The sequence below is a fragment of the Monodon monoceros genome, unplaced genomic scaffold (assembly GCF_005190385.1).
Source record: "Monodon monoceros isolate NGI ecotype Baffin Bay Population unplaced genomic scaffold, NGI_Narwhal_1 Super_Scaffold_22, whole genome shotgun sequence".
NCBI lineage: Eukaryota > Metazoa > Chordata > Mammalia > Artiodactyla > Monodontidae > Monodon > Monodon monoceros.
The window spans coordinates 111,758,034-111,778,175 of NW_021703779.1; the positions used below are offsets into that span (position 1 = coordinate 111,758,034).

The 20,142-nt window shown below is 43.5% G+C and overlaps 1 protein-coding gene across 1 annotated transcript in view; it reads right to left on the minus strand.

Moving 5' to 3' along the window:
• GPC3 (glypican 3) overlaps positions 1–20,142 on the minus strand; it is a 440,822-nt gene that overhangs the window by 50,459 nt on the left and 370,221 nt on the right. Inside the window, exon 7 of the mRNA XM_029240698.1 lies at positions 14,674–14,833. Coding sequence (XP_029096531.1) covers positions 14,674–14,833 — 160 coding nt within the window. The remainder of the gene's footprint in view (positions 1–14,673; positions 14,834–20,142) is intronic.

Genomic DNA, 20,142 nt, shown 5'->3' on the forward strand with positions numbered 1-20,142 from the left:
CATGGCTCCATGTTCCAAAAAGCCCGAGTCAGAAAGATATTAGTGCAGAAAAGTGCTATCTCTGGATGTTGACTAAAAATGATAAAGAACTTAGGAGCCCACAGACATGAAATCCCTAGGTTCCTTTTCATTACTGATTTAGTCTTCTCGTGCTGTGTGCACAGACAGGTTCAGAAATCTGCAGGAGCAGAGCGCAGACGTTCTGACTGCACTGCTGCGTACTTGTATAGAAAATCTCCAATTCCCTGATCCAACCGCATTTTGGGAGAATCTCATTCCTCAGTCCTCTAGCAATTGGTGCTGTTATGTGAGTATGAGTAATATGTTGCCTCCCTGCACAAACAAGAAAGAAATGTTAAAAAGGAGAGTGGGGGGTATGTTCCAAATTTAGCTTTCCTTCCAACCTCTGCCCATATGGTTGGTGGTTAAAAAAGTGAGTACCAAGCCAACAAAATGTAACCTGATATTAGGAGTTCCACTCTGTGAAACCAGGGCTAATACTAGCACACGGTATTAATTTGTCTTCATGCGGGCTGATATAGGGAGACTCAACTCTTAAAGTGGGCCTCGCTTGGGTGCCCCATGAGCTGGCCTGTGAGACTCCCATCCAGGTTTGGAATGCAGCTGAAGAGATTGCCACTGGTTAGCAGAGAGATTTCAGCGGGAGTCCTTCCACCTCAAGAGGGAATAAGGGGTTTTGAGGAAAAAAAAAAAAGTTTACGGATCTGGTTAATAGTTTCCAAGTTAAGTTTCCAGTTCTAGGATTCCAAAGGAATTCCAAAGGAATCCTAGATTTCAGAGTAACTGAAAGTGAGGGGCTCTTGCATTTGCTAGCATAACTTTGGAAGAGAGAAATTCTCTCCCACTTGTGCTAGAAAGAGCTACTGATTTAAGCCTAGAACATTTAAGGATGAGGGAAGGAAAATAATCTTTCAAAGTACTCCGTTCACCCCACGGTGTGCTGCTAAATGTTTAACAACTGGCTCTCAAAATAAATAAATAAATAAAAAAGCATGCATGTCAGTTTATTTTAAATTTTGGTGGAATAAAGGATGTGGGACATACAATTCACAAATAATAAAAAACTATACAATATTCTTTATTGTAAATTCCATATAAGCCAGTTGATTTTCACAGAATGCTTTCATTGATTTTTGTCAGACTCTGGCATCTGTAGCCAAACCAGGGTTGCAACTGACAAGCAAGTGTGGTTCCTGCAAGAACACTGCTTGATATATTGGTTTACATTAAGGAGGAAGACAAAAATGAAATGACAAAGATGTATGTGGGAACATCACTCCTTCATCAATGACGGGAGTGACTTTTCTGATAATGGGACAATAGTTTTCAAATACTGGAAGAACAGTTTCTCAAAGTATTGTGCTATTTATTCACAATGTAACGGCTACAGAGACAATGCAATTTAAAGTTTAATCTGCACTGTTAACATTTTCTTCCCATCACTTTCTTAAGTCTAGATTCTAGACAATCCACAAAACAATAAGTCAAGCCCCCATCTGTAGTTTTTGGTGATTTCTGGGGTGCAAGTATTTCCATCATGGTCGATTTCAAGCTACCGATGTGAAGACACTACACACAGAGTTGGGAAGAGTATATAATATTTCCAGGGAGGGGGAAGGGTAAGCTGCGATGAAGTGAGAGAGTGGCACGGACATATATACACTACCAAACGTAAAATAGATAGCTAGTGGGAAGCAGCCGCATAGCACAGGGAGATCAGCTCGGTGCTTTGTGACCACCTAGAGGGGAGGGATAGGGAGGGTGGGAGGGAGGGAGACGCAAGAGGGAAGAGATATGGGAACATATGTGTATGTATAACTGATTCACTTTGTTTTAAAGCAGAAACTAACACACCCTTGTAAAGCAATTATACTCCAATGAAGATGTTAAAAAAAAAATTTCCACCACCCAGGCACAATTAGACACAAATAACCTCAAGAGCATAGATAACAGTACATGTACTAAAATAATTAGGGTGTGATGAGTTTTGAGTATGTTTTCTTTGTTTTTAACAGAAGGTATTTAATTATAAATCTATAGAATTTAATTTTTAATAATGACTATTTTTAACAGCTGGCTCATGAAAATTCTGAAATTAACAATTGGCTCTTGTGAGCCAGTGCAAGCCAGCACCAGGACCCCACTGCCCTCACCCCCATTTAGACTGCTGTTTGAATCTGTTCCACTATTGGGTCCAAGGGTAAGGATAGATACAAGGCAGCGACACGGAGAGCAGGCTGCTCCTCCCTACTCAGCGCGGGCTCTGCTGCTCTGCTCTTTACTGCCAGTCTGTACAGGAGTTGAAGTAAGCACTTAGAAATGTTTATAGCAATTTGACAGAGAGATTTTTAGGTCTGTTGAGTCTCATAATTAAAAACTGTGGCTTGTATTTTTGTAGGCCTTTTTGCCATTTCCTTTTTGTGGTAATTCATTTTTATTGTATGTTACAAAAGTACTGGTCCATGACAGAGTTGGGAGGAACAACAACTGCAACAACAACAAAAAACCAACACAAAAACACTCCAGTCCTTCACTAGATAACTTGAGATGCACTGGTCTATTCTGTGAGGCCAGAGTTGGAAGGGAGAGAGTGGTGGAGGAGGTAAGGGTGGACTGGACATCCTTGATATTGACCATTCAGCCATTAGGGCTAAAGACTTGTAGCTGGAGGAGGGACTGTATTCCAGTTTGCTTTTCTAACACAGGGACAGGAAGGCCACAAGCCTGGAAATAACTGGGGAGAAATGAGAACTGGATTCTCATAGTAGTGAAACAAATCTAGAGGCTGTGAGTGACGGACAGGATGTTGCAAAGAACTGCTCCCTGGAAAAGTGTGCCATTCGTAAGGATCCATTTGCTTAGGAAAATAGCTGTAGAAAATCATAATTGGTGACAGGTACTCAAATACAACCAAAGAATCTCTTCTACACCCCTCTTTCCTTCCCGGAGCCTGAGAAATTGCCCCATTGGTTTGCTCCACCATCTTGGTTCTCTTTTGCTCTACTTACATGTTTGCATCATAAAACCACAGCATCTCAGAGCCATTCAGTACCATGGAAGTCAAGAGCCCATGATGGAGGTATCTATCCACTCTCTGACACCCCACTCCACCCCTACCCAGATAGTCTTTCTGATATATGGTTACTTACTCTCTAGTCAAATAGCTCCAGAGTCAGGAAGCTGATTGTTTCCTAGAGGAATTCATTCCACTGAGGAATTGCTTTAAGGGTGGAAAGTTCATCCTTTTGTCAGTCAAAATATATCTCCCTTATAAATTTCATGTATTGGTTCCAAGGGGTGGGGTGGGAGGAACTGGGAGACTGGAAATGACACATATACATTATAGATACTATGTATAAAATAGACAGCCGATGGGAACATACTGTACAGCACAGGGAACTCTACCTAATGCACTGTGGTAACCTAAATGGGAGGGAAGTCCAAAAGGGAGGGGACTTTTGGACTTATCTGTGTGTGTATGGCTGATTCATTTCGTTGTGCAGTGGAGGCTAACAAAACATTATGAAGCAACCGTACTCCAATAAAAATTAATAAAAAAAAATCTAGGGACTTCCCTGGTGGCACAGTGGTTAAGAATCCGCCTGCCGATGCGGGGGCCATGGGTTCGAGCCCTGATCCGGGAAGATCCCACATGCCAAGGAGCAGCTGGGCCCATGCGCCACAGTTACTGAGCCTGCGCTCTAGAGCCCGTGAGCCACAACTACTGAGCCCACGAGCCACACCTACTGAAGCCTGTGCGCCTAGAGCCCGTGCTCCGCAGAGGGAGAGGCCACAGCAACGAGAAGCCCATGCACTGCAACGAGGCGTGGCCCCCGCTCGCTGCAACTAGAGAAAGCCCGCGTGCAGCAACGAAGACCCAACGCGGCCAAAAGTCAATCGATCAATAAATAAATTTTAAAAATGAAAAAAATTCCATGTATTGGCTCCAGATCTTCCCTCATCTTCCATGTGCAAGACCTCTAACTAGTAGAAGACAACATTCACCTCTCCCTAATTCTCCTCTTGTATAGACTGAACATCGTGACTTTTCTTTCAGTGTCCTTCCACTGACCCTGTTTCCAGATTCTTCACTATCCTGCTCACTACCTGCAGGATGCACTCTAGGCTACAGACACACAATGTCTCACCCAGCGTGTCCTACCCCTCACAGGAGCCCCTACCCCTCTGTTGACTGGAACAGGGCTCTCACATCTCTTTGCTCACAATTTCCACCGCTAGAGGTTGAAAGATACTTTGAGGAAGCTAATGAAAGGAGCAGTGAGGGTGAAAGCTACCAAATAGGAGGCAAAAGGAAGCAAATGCTGACGAGTGAACATTGCACATGGATAACTGAGGTATTTATCAAACATCTACTAAGTGACAGTCGTGGGGCAAGGCAGGAGAAGGAAGCAGAGGTTGGTGACTGAGAGCTGATAAGTGTATGCGTAAGATGACAAAGACTTGCTTTCTACACTCTGAGGAGATCATCATTAATCAAGGAAACCACTTCATACTGAAAGCCATCCTGAAGGTGCTAATGAGATTGCCTGCTGCTCTAAAATAGACTATTCCCAGACACCAGAATTTGTAGAGTAGCCTCTACTCCATTTTTATTTACTTGGTAATTACATTACTGCTTAAGTCCACCAATGAGCTACAAATTAAGAGATTCTGTCCGCGCTGGTAGTCCCGTTCTCATCTTTAAAGGTTTATTTACCATCACCCGTACCCATTAGGATTGTAAAAAAAAAAAAAAATCCCAAAAGATCCAAAATATTTAAAAAATCAGTAAGTATATTTAGAAACATTAAGAACCACAAGTGCTATGGATCATTTTTCTGGATCATTAAACATCTCTTACCCGGGTGTGTACGTAGGCAGCCTCTATAACAAGATTTCCTTTCAAAAAGACTAACAAAACAAAAACTTGCCAGTAACTTCATTCCTACCAAAGCAAATTGGAAATCTCCTTGGCAAATAAGGGGGAGAAAGAGATGATGGCTGTACCTCTATTCTTTCTGCCATATTAACAAAGTTAACAGACAGCCTTGTCTGAATTGGAAAAAGACTTGATAACATGTGTGCACACATGGGCGTGTGCATATGTGTAGTTTCAGGGGTTCTGTGGAAGGTCAGTGATTGTAAGGCATCCGATGGCTCTGAGTCCCTCCTCCTCTCAAAGTAGGACCTCAGCCTGGCTTCATATCTGATCTCCACCTGCAGCCACAGGGACTGTGCATACCACGCGCTTTCAGCTTCTGTCTTGTTCTGCAGGCTCATGGTTCCTTGTTACCCTGGGATCCTCCGATTTGGCTCCGTCAAGAGGCCACTGTTCGTCAGGGGAACGCAGGGCCATCACACAGGTTTAATTAGACATCACATCTTTCTCTCTTTCTGCTGTGACATTTCTTCTTGCAGGGAGCACTTCCCATTGGAGGGCACACAAGCTGGTGCTCCCAGATCCCTTGGGGATGAAGTGAAGATCCCTTCACTTCTATGTGGCAGCTCAGCCAGAGGCTTTGGGCTTGCCGCCTTCCTGCTGGCTCTGCCTCTCCTTCTCCACCAGTGAGCGTTGAACCTCTCCCTCCTATTCCTTTCTAGCCACACTAGATTACGGCAATTAGTTGAGGCTGTCGCTAAACTGGCAGACATGGCTTCATCCAGAGGAAATCAATCGCACCATTTAGCCACATTCATACAGTCCATTGCTGCCTTTTAATTTGAAAACTGATTACAAAATATAATACAATGGTCACAAATTACTCACACTATCCCTAACACTCCCCCAATTCTTAGAGTTTATGCGGAAGTTCTATCGACGAGTATAGGCATTATATAGCATTACCCCTGATGAAAGCCTCACAGCCTAATGGCTCAGACGGGAAGCATCAGAAGGCAGTAGACCTACAAAAGTGAACCCCAGCATATGTCCTTGCAAATAGTAAGAAACAAACTCCCTAAAGCACCTCAAGTGATGGTAACTTTATAGAAAGCTTTTTACCTTTCCTTACTCTCATCTATCACCAGCTTACCTGAAGTAATTCCCTGGTCAACACTAAGGCGTGGGGATGGCCCCTTTCTGGGTAAACTTACTCAACTGGCAGGTGATATCACTGTGAAAGCTTGCATCTAAATCCCTCTTTGTGAGCCACGGGAACTACACAAAGCTCTGGGGTGAGGTGGGAATGGCTGTCTTGTCAATCTATTAGCCAGGACCACCTGGTCTGTGTCTGGGAGAAAAGTGCTATTATAGTGAGCTTTGCTTCCTTCAGCTTCCCTATGGCATTTGATCTCTAAAAGAAAAGATCAAGGCATGAGAGCAGATTGCTTCTGGCTAAGAGCAAGAGAGAATGGAAAGCATCAGGGGCCCCATTTCTTGACCCTCCCCAACTTGTTGTCTACCCCTGCCCTCACTGCCCCGTTAACACCAAAGAAAACAAAACATAACTAGCTGAGATTCTTTCAAGATGTAGGTGACTACTACTTTTGTGACTGGTTATTTGCACAACTCAGCAGACATATTTGTCATTGTTTAAATACCTTCTCACTGGGCTAAAAACAAGTTAATGAGTAACTGAAAATGCCACCTTGGGGATGAAAAAGAGGGAGCACATTATAGTGAAATTTGTTGGCCAGAACATCGAGAATTTAACGTATAATTTTAGCTGCAGGCTTTTGGTGAATAAAATTAACTTATAACCCAGTGGTACTAAATAATATTAATAATATTACTCTAAGTGGGTAACTTCTTTACAGTTTACAAAGTCCTCTTTTTACAAAGTACTTTTATATCCATTATCATGTGTGTTTCATTCAACAACTTATGAAGTGGGCAGGTCAGGAAATATTTTATCATTATTTTTGCATATGAGGAATATGAGGCTCAGAGGAGTTGAGTGACTTTGTCCAAGGCCAACACTGGGAAGTAACAGAAGCAGAACTGAGACTCAGTTTCTTTGACCCTGCAGATGAGATGCCCTTCCTTCCTGTTATGTCTCAAGCTTCAGCGGCCTAAGTGTAGGACCGTACCCTGTTCACCCATCAGATGGGATCTACCTCCCAGTGTGAATGACATAGGGTCCCCTTACACTGAGGTCTCATGTTTGAGGGACTGATATCCCAAGAAAGACGGGTGGAGGGAGTCACTACAAGATCTTGCCTGAGAAATTCAGAGATGGGTTACTTAGTGGGAAACAACCTTCAACATAAGTGCCAAAGATCTGACGGTGGGTTTCCAAGGAGTGCAAAGGAAGTGGGATGGAATACATTTTGGGAAAACTGCCATACTCTATTCCTGGACTTGCTACCAGCAGGGAAGTATAAATAGATATATTACTGTATCCACATGTATTTTGAGCTCCGAACAGGACTCAATAACTTTCCCATTAAAAAACCCCAGGACATTTCATTCTCCTACAAACCTTCTACTCATTCTTCAGCAGGCAATATGTTTTGTTCTAAAGCATGAAAATGTTGCAGATGCCACCCATGATAAAAGGCCCATCAGAGAGTTCCTCCATTGATCTTACCCTTTTCACCAAACCAGCCCATTAGTGAATTTATTAAAACGTGTGACTACCAGCCCACATTTGTGAGAGTTTGATCTGACAATTCAGAAGAACAGTTAAGCCACTGAAGTGTCCTTCCTCTCTTCTATGTGCACAAGCATGTTAGGAACAGAAATATAAGGTTACATTTGACCCACTAAAAAAAGAAAAAGAATAAAAGTCACTGGCTTAAAAAATATTTTCTAATCTCTGCTTTTGGGGAGTCATTGTTTTTTCGCCTCCAGACTGTAAAGTAACTGTACGGAGGTAATACTGGGTGCAGAGACTCCTGGGCCACAGCTGTGAAGACTTCATGGCTTCACTCCAGAACTGCTGCGCACGGGTGACTGGTGCGGGGAAGCACACAGCTGCTGTCCCTCCCAACAGCTGGGCATGACAGAAAAGAATGGCCAGAAGGGCCTACCTAGACCTGGATTTCACCTTCACCCTCACTCCCAGACAAGGAACAAGTGACAAGTTTTCTCTGTTCAGTCCTCACACTGACACGGAGAGACCGAAAGTTTCTTGCGGGCAAACGTTTCCACAAGAAACGTTTGTTTAATATGGCAAGAAACAGCCATTTGGTTTTAGTATTGGTTCAAGTCCTAAGCCCAAGACGTGTTTCATGAACTGTCCTCCTTACCCTGCCACCAACCAGCTGAAGCCCCTCTTGTTTTTTTGCGGTACGCGGGCCTCTCACTGCTGTGGCCTCTCCCGTTGCGGAGCACAGGCTCCGGACGCGCAGGCTCAGCGGCCATGGCTCACGGGCCCAGCCGCTCCGCGGCATGTGGGATCTTCCCGGACCGGGGCACGAACCCGTGTCCCCTGCATCTGCAGGCGGACTCCCAACCACTGCGCCACCAGGGAAGCCCTGAAGCCCCTCTTATTCCCATGCAGCAACAAGGAATGTTTCGGTCTTCTATAGTCTGTTTCCGCTTTCCTCAGCCAAAGAAATAGGCTTTCGCAGTATCCATTCTTTGGCCCAGCTTGAGACAAGAATATCTTTGTTTTCTGACTCGTTGCCATAAAGACGTTAGGCTCGCCAGCATGCTCTGGCTGTACCCACAGCATAACACAGGCTGGAGCAGGAACAGGTCCAGGGAGGACAGGGGTGTGGGATTGGTAACACAGATGTCTCTGACATAGGTATTTCTTGCTGGTAGTTGTTCTGTGAGTGTATATTTCAAAATGTGTTTCCAACAGTAGGCGTGCAGGTGTGCACGCCTACAAGAGTGTGCGCACGTGTGCATGTGTGCGCATGGGCGTGTGTGTTTCTGTGTGGGTGAGACTTGGCAGAGAGGCGGCACATGCTTCAGATGCTTAATCATCATGTCTTGGCCAGGGACACATGGCCAGAGCTTGCAAAGCTTCTCAGGGATCAGCCCCAGCCAAAGCACTGGGAGTAGCCAGCTTCCCCAATGGCTTACAATAAGAGCTTTGACAAGGCCAAAAACTGGGACAATGCTGATGGCAACCTGGCAACAAAACAGTCAGCTTATCACACCAGGTCCATCATGGATGATCTATCTTTGGAAGGGAGTCCGAACATGTGTGTTCAGTGTAAGCGTTTTATAACTCATGGGCTAAATTCAGTCTCTGCAGAAAATACATGCCGAACTAAGGTTGCTGAAAGAGCCAAAGAGCTTCCAGAGACTCTGGAATAGTAACAACAGTTTTATGGTTGTTATAAATATTTGTAGAGCTGCACAGGTTACAAAAGCACTTTCACACTCATTATCGCATTTGACTTTCACAAAAACTCACTGAGGTAGGTAAGGATGACTATTCCCATTTTACAGCTGGAGAAACTGAGGCTCAGGGCGGCTATATAACTTGCTCAAGGTCCTACTGTTAGCAAATACGCTACGACTAGAACCCAAGTGTACTAATCTATCACAGGGATGACTAGAACCCAAGGGACCTAATCTATCACAGGGATGACGAGTCTTGGGCCTATTTTATACTTCCTAGAATACGTAGCCCACCGTGGGGGCAGGTTAGTGGCTTCTTCGATGCTTCAAGGATTAAGCCTAAAGGTCAAAAGAGCTCAGTTAGAAGGTGGTAACGACTATAAACAAATCACCTAGGGATCTTGTTAACATGACCTTAGGATTCAGTAGGTCTTGACGTGGGGCCTGAGATCTGCATTTCTAGCAAGCTGCTGCTCCACGGACCCCATTTGGAATGGCAAGGGGTAAGGGGATGTTGCTGAACGTTGGTTACCTGGTTTTAGTTGCTTTTTATGAGTCTTAAACAAAAAACCAAGGCGATTAATTCTAATCTGTATCTGCTGGCTCTTGGAGCGCCCATAGGTCGGCAGGAACAGCAACAGACCAGTTGCTTTAATAGTAGACAGCATTTTTTCAGTGCTCACTAGGTGCCGGGCACTGTTCCAATGGCTTTGCATGGATTATTTTATTTAATGGCCACAACCCTATGAAACAGGCTGAGAGAAAGGAAATAACCCACCAAAAGGGAAGCATATTAGCCTCGTTCTGAGAAGTGAAAGGAATAGGTCAAGCTGTAACTGTGGGTAAGAAGACATCGTCTAATGGTCATCTCAGCAGCAATTAAATTCAACAATCAGAAAGAAGGGTCAGACTCTAAGTATAGAAATAAGAATTATAGAAAAAGAGAGCACTTGGGGAACTTCAGGATGAAGACTTTCAAAAGTGAATATAGCCCAGATGGCCTGGAAACTACTTAGAACTTCTTATGAGCATCCTGGCATACAAGTGTGCTGAGGGCCCTTGGTAAGAAGCCTGGCTTCTTTGACTGGAAAAGTCAAAGGAGCCAGAGTAGGGAAAATAAGATATTTTTTCACGTGTAAAAATAGCTCAGGAGAAGAAAACAGGGAACCTGCAAGGTCAGAAGAAGGTGTCCCCAAAAGACTCCAATAAGCACCTTGCCAGGGACTAAAGCCAAATAAATGAACATTATCACAGACTGCTGGCACGAGAATGGCCGGCGAGAGATGTCTGGGCATCCTCTTCATTTTACAAATGGAGAAACTGACTTCTAAAGAGAGGAAGGGGCTTGCCCCGGGATACATGGGACTTAGAAGCAAAGCCAAGAATAGAACCTCGGTGACCTGCACTTCATCCAGTGCAACAAAAGATGGGAAGAAGTGAGCCGGGGAAGCCAGCCAGTAGGACCTGGCTGCGTAGAGTGCAAAAGAACTGCTGAGGGACAAAAGGGAGATAGAAGAGAGCCTGAACATACTCTGAGCCTTGTTTTTTATTTTCAAGTTGTCTTTCGGAGGAAGGAATTTGGATGTTCTAAATGAGATGGCGGTAAACGCACACAGTGTTCCAAGTCTAGTGGACTAAGTGGATGTTGATGAATCACCAGGACCAGGTGGCATCTACCCAGATTTTGGGTAAAACTGTGTAACAGCTGACCGAAGTGTATAGCTTGTTATTCCGAATAACTATTGTGCCACGAGCCTGGCAGATTGCCAACGAGTCTCCTCTCCGTGAGAAGCATTTCAAAGGGGACTCAAGGAACTCCAGGCTGGTAGGATCACTGAACATGTTAGGCAAGTGTAACCTATTGGGAGTAAGGCATCATTTTTCCCGTAAATTAAATTAACCACCATTTGTGTAGCGTTTTACAGTTTACAAAGCACTTAGGGTAATCACGCCTAACTAATTGACTAGAATTGAGAGGATAAATGTGCATTTGGACAAAGGGAAACCAGTGGATGTAATCTATTCAGATTTTGAAAAGGCCCTTGACAAGGTCCCAGACCAAACACTGTTTTAAAAAGTTAAGTCACCATGGAACTGTGGAATCGTGTTTTGAAATGGATAGGGAAGTGGCTTATAGGCAGGAAAGCAAGAGAAGGGATAAGCAGGGACTTTTGGAGAAAGTGGTATGTACTAGGGGTCAGCGTGGAGACCAGTTACGAGTTTGCTAAACCATCTGGGCAACCTTTAGATGACCAAAAGCTTTTGGGGGCAGCAAAGCAGATTTGTCCAAAGAGTGGCCTCTGAAATCTGAATCCTAACTCTCGACCTTAGCCACTGCATGACCTTAAGCAAATTACTCTACCTCTTCCAGTATCAGTTTTCTCATCTGTAAAGTGGGAACAATAATAGTGATGTTGTGAAAATGACATGAGGCAGTGCCTGGAAAGTCCCGGCACAGTGCTTGCAGCATGGTAAGTGACCAATAAACATAAGCTTCTATTATTTTTACGTATTATGCTTATTCAACATTCTTTTTATGGGATGCCAGGCTCTGAGTGATCATGTTATGCCCTAGGAATGGAACTTGGGAGCCACTGCAGACTATTTCTTGAAAGCACTGGTAGAATTTGTTTTAGTAATTCAGAGGACAGAGATAACTGTAGACTGAGATGGTTGTGAAAGACTTCATTGAAGGAAACTAATAATTATGGAGCACCTAGTATGTTCCAGATAATGGGTTAGATGCCTTACAAACTTTCCCCCTCGATTTGATCCTGAAATAGTCCTATGAAGTTGGGGTAATGATCCCCACTATGATGGATGAGGGAATGCAGACTTAGATAAGAGGCTAAGAACCGACCCAGGTCCTGCTAGCTCATAAGGAATAGAGCCAGAATTCAAATACAAATTTATTCTACCCCTAAACCTATTTTTTTTCACTGCATCATACTTGAAATGTACTTTTAGGGATGGGTGTAATTTAAGAAAAAATAAAAGAGGGGTATCTATATAAAAAAAAAAAGGTGGGCAACTCTATGAAGACAGATAAAAACAGTATGTCTACTCTTTTTTTGCAGTACATGGGCCTCTCACTGTTGTGGCCTCTCCCGTTGCGGAGCACAGGCTCTGGACGCGCAGGCTCAGCGGCCATGGCTCACGGGCCCAGCTGCTCTGCGGCACGTGGGATCTTCCCGGACCGGGGCACGAACCCGTGTCCCCTGCATCGGCAGGCAGACTCTCAACCACTGCACCCCCAGGGAAGCCCAGTATGTCTACTCTTGCTCATGGGGCGTGAGTATGGTTGTTCTTGCCAAAGTGCAGGGTTCCTGTGGGGCTACTGATGGGAAATGAAGCCGAAAGGATACTTTAGGCCAGACCAGAAGGCCCTCAGAACTCTGCTAAGGAGTCTGAGCATTATCCTCCAGGCAGTGGGGACAGGATGAAGGTAGCTGAGCTAGGGAGTGGTCGGAGATGCTTTAGAAAGATTAACCTGGCAGCTGTACAAGGTAAATTTGGTGGAATCTTCTGCCTGGGTCTCTGATTCTTTGTTCTCTAATCTGCTAGCCTAAGGCTCTCAATACTCCTGTCTTAGCCTAGAAGACTGGAGACCACTTAAGATGTGACTGAAATAGCATATGCAGGGGGGTGAAAGGGGGATAGAAAGGAAACAGTGAGATAAGCAGAAAAAAAATTACAGATCATCTACAGTGATTTGGTGCCCAACTATATATGAAGGGCAAGGGAGAAGAGTCAAAGACAACTTCAGTCTTAAGCCTCAGCGACTGGGAGAATGGTAGTGGCATTAGAAAAATAAGGATATTAAGGGAGGAGCCAGTTTGGATGGTCTGTTGATACGTTTGATTTCTGACACATAGAGCTGGGGGTAATGGTGGGAAAGCCAGGAAGAAATGACTAGTAAGCAGCTGGAGATGTGGGATGGGGGCTCAGGAGAGCAGTTAAGATTGGAGGTAATGATTTTATGAATTATCCCCATAGTGGTATAATAGTTAAAGAATGCTCACTGCAGCATTATCCACAACAGCCAAGAGGTAGAAACAACCTAAATGTCCATTGATGGCTAAATGGATAAAGAAATCGTGGTGCATACATGTAGTGGAATATTATTCAGCATTAAGAAAGAAGGAAATCCTGTAGTCATATGCTACAACATGGATGAACCTTGAGGACATTACGCTAAGTGAAATAAGCCAGTCTCAGAAGGGCTACATGATTCCACTTAGATGAAGTAGCCAAACTCACAGATGCAGAAAGCAAAATGATGGTGCCAGGGTTTGAGGGAGGGGGAAAGGGGAGTTAGTGTTTAATGGGGACAGAATTTCAGTCATACAAAATGGAAAAGTTCTGGAGATCTGCCGTACAATCTGCATATTATTAACAATACTGTACACTTAAAAGTTTGTCAAGAGGGCAGATTTCATGCTAGATTTTTGTTTGCCAGAATGGAGGAAACAAAGAAAAAGAACTTACAGAAATCATAAAAAAAATTGAAACTGCCAAAATGGATAAGATCTGTGTTTTCTCTGGAAAAGAGAGAAAAGATAGAGGCTTAAGGAGAGACCCAGTTTCAGGTAGGATTAGAAAGAACTAGTGAAGGAAAGAGGTTGAAAAAGAAAGAGGAGCTTGCAGGGTCTCAGAGGTCATGGGCAACAGGATTTCAAGGAGAAGGCTGTGCATTGCAGAAGGAAGAGCATGACACTGGAAGTCTTAAGACCCAAGTTAGATTTCCAGCTCTGCCATTTAGATGAATCTCATTTCTTCTCTGAGCCCCAGTCTTCTTATCTGTAAAATGGAAACACGAACACCTATCCATACAAAAGTATTTTGTAAATTGGGCTAATCGATACAAATGTGACTTGTGAGGGAATATTTTTTTTTGTGGTTGTTTTGCCTTCTTGACAGCATCAGCTATTTTTCTTCTATTTGTTTTCACCTAGCCGTGCAGTTATGTGTCATAGCCTATCAGTGTTACACTACTTGTGGGAAAAAAACCAAATATGACATTTTAAAAAGAGAGGGTCAGCTAATGTCTTTTCCTTTGAAAGTTACCCCATCATTAGTTTTCACCAGACTCTCAAGATTGCATTTCTTTTTTCATCTCTTTTTATAACTGAGAAGAACCAAGGAAATCTCCAATAGGAAACAGAGCCAACTGATTTAGGGCAGTTCATTTTAGACAATGAGAAACAGGAAGTTACCCTCTACCCAGGTCCAGAGATTTAAAAGAAAAGGATGCCTGAAAACTTCATTTTCTAGAGTGTAGTCTTTCCTTGAAGAACTGATGGCATTGTGTGTTGCAGAGATTTTAGGGGAGTTATAGAGAGCAGATTCAATTGGTATTTAATTCCTAAGCATCACCATTTTAGCTCAGATTTGAGCCAGCACTAGTCAGTTACCTGCAAGGAAGCGGAGCTGGTTCTTCACTTTCATCATTCCATCACCAGAGCCTCCGATACACTCATCTTCATCATCGCCGCAGTCTCCACTTTCAAGCCCTTCCTCATCAAGGTTTTTATCCAAAACTCTACCCTTGGGCACAGACATGGTCCTCAGGAGCTGAAAGAAAACAACCAGGATTGTAGCAGCTCTTCATATTTCTCAGGCAGGGCTAAAACAGTGTGTTATTAACAGGAGGCATTAAAAAATGCTAAAAGAGTTACACAGAGGTTTTAAAAATCATTTTCAAACTTAAATAGACATACACTGCTTATACTCTCTAGAGTTGCATACTTCTGGACCCTTCCATAGCATTTGATATGATTCTCCACCCTTCCACTCTACTTCCACCATCCAGTAGCCAGAGTGTATATTGTATCAGAACGTTCCCATGTCTTAAGTTCCTGAAAGCCTCCATGGGAGGAGAATTTACTGATGAGGAACTTAAGACATGATAGGCAAGGCATATTTATAGGCCGAGAGAACACCACGTTCAGAGAAAATGTTTATGGAAGCCCTCTCTAACTATATTTACATTCACTAAATTAAAGCAACAAGCGCATCCCACCAAATGAAGAGAACAGCAGTGACATTTTATACACATTTAAATGAATACTTATAATTCATTGCCTCGTATTATGCCCTGACCACTAGAAAAACTTTAAAAATATCTCCCTCTTCCACAATTTCAATAAGATGCTTTGAAATTCATTTTGCTTCATTGTAGACCATATGCCTAATAAGAGGCATGTCTGTTTTGCCCTTCAGTTTCTGGATTTTCAGTCACACAATCAATACCTTTCTAATTTTATGGTGACTCCCGCCTCCCAAATGTCTCTCCATTGACTCAGAAGCCCAGCTCACAGCATGAGTGGTCTCTGAGAGCAATTTTACTTTTCCTCACCCTCTCTCTTCAAGGCTGTAATCCAACATCCTCTATTCCTCCTCTAGCTTCTGCCCCATCATCCATTTTTAGTTCTAAATCTCAGTCCCACCTTCCATTTTTAAATAATGGACAACAAAAGATGTTGGATATGCAGAAAGTGAGATTTCTGCGATTGCAGAAGAGGTATCTGGAAGAAAAAAATGCTGCATACATAACACAGGCACATCTTGGTTTCTGTGGCTTCCACTGTCTGTGTTCACTGTCACTGCAAAACATACTCTTATGTTCTCCACCTGTGATTTAGCTGTTACACCATGATCTACTTGCAACAAGCTATGCATCATAGAGAAATATGACTGCAGGTTGGTTTCTCTTTTTAAGCAAAGAAAGAAAAGTCCACAACAAAAAGTTGGTTCTTTACTGGCAAACGACCTCTAATGTTGTCTGAGAAGCGAAGCCACCTCCCATCTCCCACTCCAGCAGCACCTCCACCCTGCTGCTCTAAGGCATGTGCTTCGCTACCCCACCTCCCAACCCCACACATCTAAACATATATACACACACACGCAGTAGGATAAGATACACCAGTAGTTCTCTAACTTTTAGAATTTAGGACCCCTTTATACTCTTAGTGGGAATCCCAGGGAACTTCTGATTATATATAGTTATATCTATCCACATTACCATCTTATAAATTATAACTGAGAAATTTTTAAAAAATGTAATAACTAATTTAAACGTAACAATAATAAACCCATGATATGTTAACATAAATAGCAATTTTGGAGTTGAGGAAGATGGCGGAAGAGTACGACGTGGAGATCACCTTCCTCCCCACAGATACATCAGAAATACATCTACACGTGGAACAACTCCTACAGAACACCTACTGAAAGCTAGCAGAAGACCTCAGTCCTCCCAAAAGGCAAGAAAGTCCCCACGTACCTGGGTAGGGGAAAAGAAAAAAGAATAAACAGAGACAAAAGAATAGGGACGGGACCTGCACCAGTGGGAGGGAGCTGTGAAGGAGGAAAGGTTTCCACACACTAGGAAGGCCCTTCACGGGCAGAGACTGAGGGTGGCGGAGGGGGGAAGCTTTGGGGCCACAGAGGAGAGCACAGCAACAGGGGTGCGGAGGGCAAAGTGGAGAGATTCCCGCACAGAGGATCAGGGCCGACAGGCACTCACCAGCCCGAGAGGCTTGTCTGCTCCCCCGCCGGGGCGGGCAGGGCTGGGAGCTGAGGCTCGGGCTTAAGTCGGAGCGCGCAGGGAGAGGACTGGGGTTGGCGGCGTGAACACAGCCTGCAGGGGTTAGTGCGCCACGACTAGCCGGGAGGCAGTCCGGGAAAAAGTCTGGAGCTGCCGAGGAGGCAAGAGACTTTCTCTTGCCTCTTTGTTTCCTAGTGTGCGAGGAGAGGGGATTAAGAGCGCTGCTTAAAGGAGCTCCAGAGACGGGCGCGAGCCGCGGCAGAGACGGGCATGAGACGCTAAGGCTGCTGCTGCCGCCACCAAGAAGCCTGTGTGCGAGCACAGGTCACTCTCCACACCTCCCCTCCCGGGAGCCTGTGCAGCCCGCCAATGGCAGGGTTCCGTGATCCAGGGACAACTTCCCCGGGAGAACGCATGGCGTGCCTCAGGCTGGTGCAATGTCATGCCAGCCTCTGCTGCCGCAGGCCCACCCCGCACTCTGTACCCCTCCCTCCCCTCGGCCTGAGTGAGCCAGAGCCCCCGAATCAGCGGCCTCTTTAACCCCGTCCTGTCTGAGCGAAGAACAGATGCCCTCCGGCGACCTACACGCAGAGACGGGGCCAGATCCAAAGCTGAGAACCTGGGAGCTGTGAGAACAAAGAAGAGAAAGAGAAATCTCTCCCAGCAGCCTCAGGAGCAGCGGATTAAAGCTCCACAATCAACTTGATGGACCCTGCATCTGTGGAATACCTGAATAGACAACGAATCATCCCAAATTGAGGAGGTGGACTTTGAGAGCAAGATATATTATTTTCCCCCCTTTTCCTCTGTTTGTGTGTATGTGTATGCTTCTGTGTGAGATCTTGTCTGTATAGCTTTGCTGTCACCATTTGTCCTAGCGTTCTGTCCGTCCGTTGTTTCATATTTTTGTTTTTAAAAAACTTTTTTCTTAACAATTATTTTTTATTTTAATAACTTTATTTTATCTTACTTTTATTTTATTCTCTTGCTTTCTTTCTTTTGACTTTTTCTCCCTTTTATTCTAAGCCATGTGGATGAAGGGCTCTTGGTGCTCCAGCCAGGTGTCAGGGCTGGGCTTCTGAGGTGGGAGAGCCAAATTCAGCACACTGGTCCACAAGAGACCTCCCTGATCCACGTAATATCAAACGGCAAAAATCTCCCAGAGATCTCCATCTTAACACCAGCACTCAACGACCAGCAAGCTACAGTGCTGGACACCCTATGCCAAACAACTAGCAAGACAGGAACACAACCCCGCCCATTAGCAGAGAGGCTGCCTAAAATCATAATAAGGCCAAGGACACCCAAAACACACCACCAGACATGGACCTACACACCAGAACACAGGCACTCAACAAAATCCTCAACAAAATACTAGCAAACAGAATCCAACAGCACATTTAAAGGATCATACACCATGATCAAGTGGGGTTTATTCCAGGAATGCAAGGATTCTTCAATATACGCAAATCTATCAATGTGATAAACCATATTAACAAATTGAAGGAGAAAAACTATATGATCATCTCAATAGATGCAGAGAAAGCTTTTGACAAAATTCAACACCCATTTATGATAAAAACCCTCCAGAAAGCAGGCATAGAGGGAACTTGCCTCAACATAATAAAGGCCATATATGACAAACCCACAGCCAACATCATCCTCAATGGTGAAAAACTGAAACCATTTCCACTAAGATCAGGAACAAGACAAGGTTGCCCACTCTCATCACTGTTATTCAACATAATTTTGGAAGTTTTAGCCACAGCAATCAGAGAAGGAAAATAAAAGGAATCCAAATCGGAAAAGAAGAAGTAAAGCTGTCACTGTTTGCAGATGACATGATACTCTACATAGAGAATCCTAAAGATGCTACCAGAAAACTACTAGAGCTAATCAATGCATTTGGTGAATAGCAGGATTCAAAACTAATGCACAGAAATCTCTGGCATTCCTATACACTAATTATGAAAAATCTGAAAGTGAAATCAAGAAAACACTCCCATTTACCACTGCAACAAAAAGAATAAAATATCTAGGAATAAACCTCCCTAAGGAGATAAAAGACCTGTATACAGAAAATTATAAGACACTGATGAAAGAAATTAAAGATGATACAAATAGATGGAGAGATATACCATGTTCTTGGATTGGAAGAATCAACATTGTGAAAATGACTCTACTGCCCAAAGCAATCTACAGATTCAGTGCAATCCCTATCAAAGTACCACTGGCATTTTTCACAGAACTAGAACAAAAAATTTCACAATTTGTATGGAAACACAAAAGACCCCGAATAGCCAAAGAAATCTTGAGAACAAAAAACGGAGCTGGAGGAATCAGGCTCCATGCCTTCAGACTATACTACAAAGGTACAGTAATCAAGACAGTATGGTACTGGCACAAAAACAGAAATATAGATCAATGGAACAGGATAGAAAGCCCAGAGATAAACCCACACACATATGGTCACCTTATCTTTGATAGAGGCAAGAATATACAGTGGAGAAAAGACAGCCTCTTCAATAAGTGGTGCTGGGAAAACTGGAGAGTTACATGTAAAAGTATGAGATTAGAGCATTCTCTAAAATCATACACAAAAATAAGCTCAAAATGGATTAAAGCCCTAAATGTAAGGCCAGACACTATCAAACTCTGAGAGGAAAACATAGGCAGAACACTCTATGACATAAATCACAGCAAGATCCTTTTTGACCCACCTCCTAGAGAAATGGAAATAAAAACAAAAATAAACAAATGGGACCTAATGAAACTTCAAAGCTTTTGCATAGGAAAGGAAACCATAGACAAGACCAAAAGAAAACCCTCAGAATGGGAGAAAATATTTGCAAATGAAGCAAGTGACAAAGGATTAATCTCCAAAATTTACAAGCAGCTCAATAACAAAAAAACAAACAACCCAATCCAAAAATGGACAGAAGACCCGAAAAGACACTTCTCCAAAGAAGATATACAGATTGCCAACAAACACATGAAAGAATGCTCAATATCATTAGTCATTAGAGAAATGCAAATCAAAACTACAATGAGATATAATCTCACACCGCTCAGAATGGCCATCATCAATAATCTACAAGGAATAAATGCTGGAGAGGGTGTGGAGAAAAGGGAACACTCTTGCACTGTTGGTGGGAATGTAAATTGATACAGCCACTATGGAGAACAGTATGGAGGTTCCTTAAAAAACTACATATAATCTGCTGGCCTTTTCATTGGGATTATGTTGAATCCAAAGATCAATTTGGGAAGAAGGTACATCTTAACAGTACTAAATCTTCTATTCCTTGAACATGGTATGTCCCTCCATTTATTT